Here is a 3,055-nt window from a genome sequence, read left to right as displayed (position 1 = left end):
GCCACTTATTGCTACTTGTCCCAACTTTTTTGGGATTTGTTGACAATGTGAAATTTTGAATCAACATATTTTTCCTCTAAAAAGTTACATTTACTCAGATTAAACTTTTGATCTGTCATCTATGTTATATTACGAATAAAATATTGACATTTACCATCTCCACATCATTGCATTCAGTTTTTATTCACAATTTGTTTAGTGTCCCAACTTTTTTGGAATCTGGTTTGTATGACGAGTGCCCCACCAAGGGAACTGATCTAGGGGAAACACTGCTGGTTGCATCTTTGTAACACTGGCAGCCATGACTGGTGGCTTTCTTGGCTAAGACCATTGAAATTCTCAATTTTTTGACTTCCATAAATCTTCACAAAGCTACTGACCGGCTGGACCAGTGGCTCATCTTTGTTTTGACACTGGCTGATGCTCCATCTCATTGTCTCTTTCAAAGCACCTGTTAGATTTTAGAAATGGGTTCTTAACATTTGTGATTTATCAGCCCCCGGGCTGGTACCGGTCCGTGGCTCAATTGGTACTAGGCCACACAGAAATAATACATCACTTAATTATTTCTGTTTTATTTAATATCTGATTCAGAACAATGTTTTATTTTGAAAAATCACCAGATTCTCTCCACCACATCTGTCTATGACTCACTCTTGATGCAGGTCAACATACACAAGTGGTTAGGTCTGTTAGGTGTGCATGTGCAGATCGGTTCTACATTGCCTGCTCCGGTGGTGAACAGAGAAATTCAGCTGTGTGGTCTGGAGCAGACAGGAGGAGGCGTGCGGCCGTATCTGCACATTTGAAGGATTACACTGGATATTTTTCATCCCACCTGACAGAGTGACTGGAAAACAGGTAGGAAGTCCAAATCTCGTGGAGTGAGACACGCTTGGTGTTTGCACCAACATCCTGATGCTTGCCTCCATCACATGGCTACCTTCTTAAAGGGCCTGCTCCCACTGGTAACACGTATATTTGTTTTTGTGGTGTATCTTATGTTGAAGACACGTTTACCCTTTAAACCTTTATATGACCAGTGTGTGGGGCTGAGAGGCTGTTGCTCATGTTACAATGTTGGTGCCATGTTAATAATAATAATAACAATAATAATAATAATAACAATAATAATAATAATAATAATAATAATAATAATAATAATAATAATACATTTTATTTGGGGCAGCACGGTGGCGCAACTGGTAGAGCTGCTGCCTCTCAACAAGCAGGTCCTTGGTTCAAATCCCGGTACAGAGGTCTTTCTGGGTGGAGTTTGCATGTTCTCTCCGTGCATGCGTGGGTTTTCTCCGGGTACTCCGGTTTCCTCCCACAGACCAAAAACATGCATGTTAGACTGATTGGTAACTCTAAATTGTCCCTAGGTGAGAGTGAGAGAGTGAATGGTTGTTTGTCTCGTTTGTCTCTATGTGTCCCTGTGATGGACTGGAGACCTGTCCAGGGTGTCCCCCGCCCCTCGCACAGTGACTGCTGGACATGGGCACCAGCGACCCCCGTGACCCAAAATGGAATAAGCGGGTAAAGATAATGGATGGATGGATGGATGGATGGACATTTTATTTGTATAGCACTTTTCTAAGTACTGTACACAAAGACACTTTACATGAGTTAAAAATATAACATCAACAATGCATAACACATAAAAACACAATCAAACATTAAAAAAGGGCAAATTTAAACATTAAAAACAATTTTAAACAGGTGGGTTTTGAATTCTTTAAAAGTGGAGAGATCGGAGCAGGCACGAAGCTGTTGGGGCAGTGAGTTCCAGAGTGTGGGGGCAGCGACGGAGAAGGCTCTGTCTCCCCAGATGTGGAGCTTGGCCCTACAGGGGAGACAGAAGGATGGCATCGGAGGAGCGGAGGGAACAAGGAGTGTAGTGATGCAGTAGGTCGGTCAGGTATGGAGGGGCCAGATTATGGAGGGCTTTGAATGTGATGAGGTGGATCTTGAAATGGATGCAATGAGTGACAGGGAACCAATGGAGGTTCTGTAGGACAAGAGTGATAGGTTCACGGGAACACGTGTAAGAAGGTGGGTGGGTGAGATGTTACAAGGACGCTGTTAATAAAGTTGCATACATAGTGGATTCATGTTTATTTAGAAAATAGCAGTTTTTATGCCAGTTGTATAATTTTATTCTGCTGTATTTATCCTCCACACCTTGAAGGCAGGCGGTCCACAAAAATATTGTCTGACATTAAGCTGGTCCGTGACACAAAAAGGTTGGGGACCGCTGATCTAAAGCACTGATTAGTAGAGATCTAGTACAGAGCTGTATGAATTGGTAAATGAAGACAGATTGTGTTGTAAAGATTTCTGAGTATCTTAATAAAATAGAAAGGTGCTATATAAGTACAGTCCAGTCATCATTTACTTTAGGCTGGATGTGTCATTGATGAAGGGAGGCATCTGTCAGCTCATCAAGCATTCTCTTTCCAGAAACCGGACGGCATCACTGAAGCCTTCTTCACATATAGCACGCATGGTGCCAGTGGACGGAGGGAACAGAGACTGGTTTAGACGTTTCAGGTTCTCCATGGAAAACTGAGGAAAACAAACAAAATGGTTTATTTATTTCAAGGAAACCTTCAAGAAAATCAGTGACAGAGAAGAGCTGCGAGACTTGGTGTCTCAATCTAGGGGTGCAGAGACTTCAGGAGAGGTGAAAGACTTAAAAGACACACAATTCGTATCAAAAAAAGAAACATTTGTTTACCACTTGGAAGAATGCATATTGGATTAAAATGACTGTCCCCTTGGACACACAGGTTTTTACAAAGGGACCAACAAACAGATGTAGCAAACTTTATATGCAAACATAGACAAGGGTTGAACAGCAATAATCATGAATCATGAGTCATGAGTCATGAGTCATGGACCATGAGTCATGAGTCATGAATCATGATTTATGATTTATGATTCATGGACCATGAGTCATGACTCATGGTCCATGACTCATGGTCCATGACTCATGGTCCATGACTCATGGTCCATGACTCATGGTCCATGACTCATGGTCCATGACTCATGA

General features: G+C 42.0%; 1 protein-coding gene across 1 annotated transcript in view; it reads right to left on the bottom strand.

Annotated features, from left to right (window-relative positions):
• Positions 1 to 1,727: 1,727 nt before the first annotated feature.
• Positions 1,728 to 3,055, bottom strand: part of pnpla4 (patatin-like phospholipase domain containing 4) — an 11,222-nt gene continuing 9,894 nt past the window's right edge. The window contains exon 7 of the mRNA XM_037690692.1: positions 1,728 to 2,568. Coding sequence (XP_037546620.1) covers positions 2,437 to 2,568 — 132 coding nt within the window. The 3' untranslated portion in view covers positions 1,728 to 2,436. The remainder of the gene's footprint in view (positions 2,569 to 3,055) is intronic.

The sequence above is a fragment of the Nematolebias whitei genome, chromosome 17 (assembly GCF_014905685.2).
Source record: "Nematolebias whitei isolate Nwh7 chromosome 17, NemWhi1, whole genome shotgun sequence".
Classification (NCBI taxonomy): domain Eukaryota; kingdom Metazoa; phylum Chordata; class Actinopteri; order Cyprinodontiformes; family Rivulidae; genus Nematolebias; species Nematolebias whitei.
The sequence above is the reverse complement of the archived record's forward strand: the minus strand, read 5'-3'. Positions and strand labels throughout refer to the sequence as shown.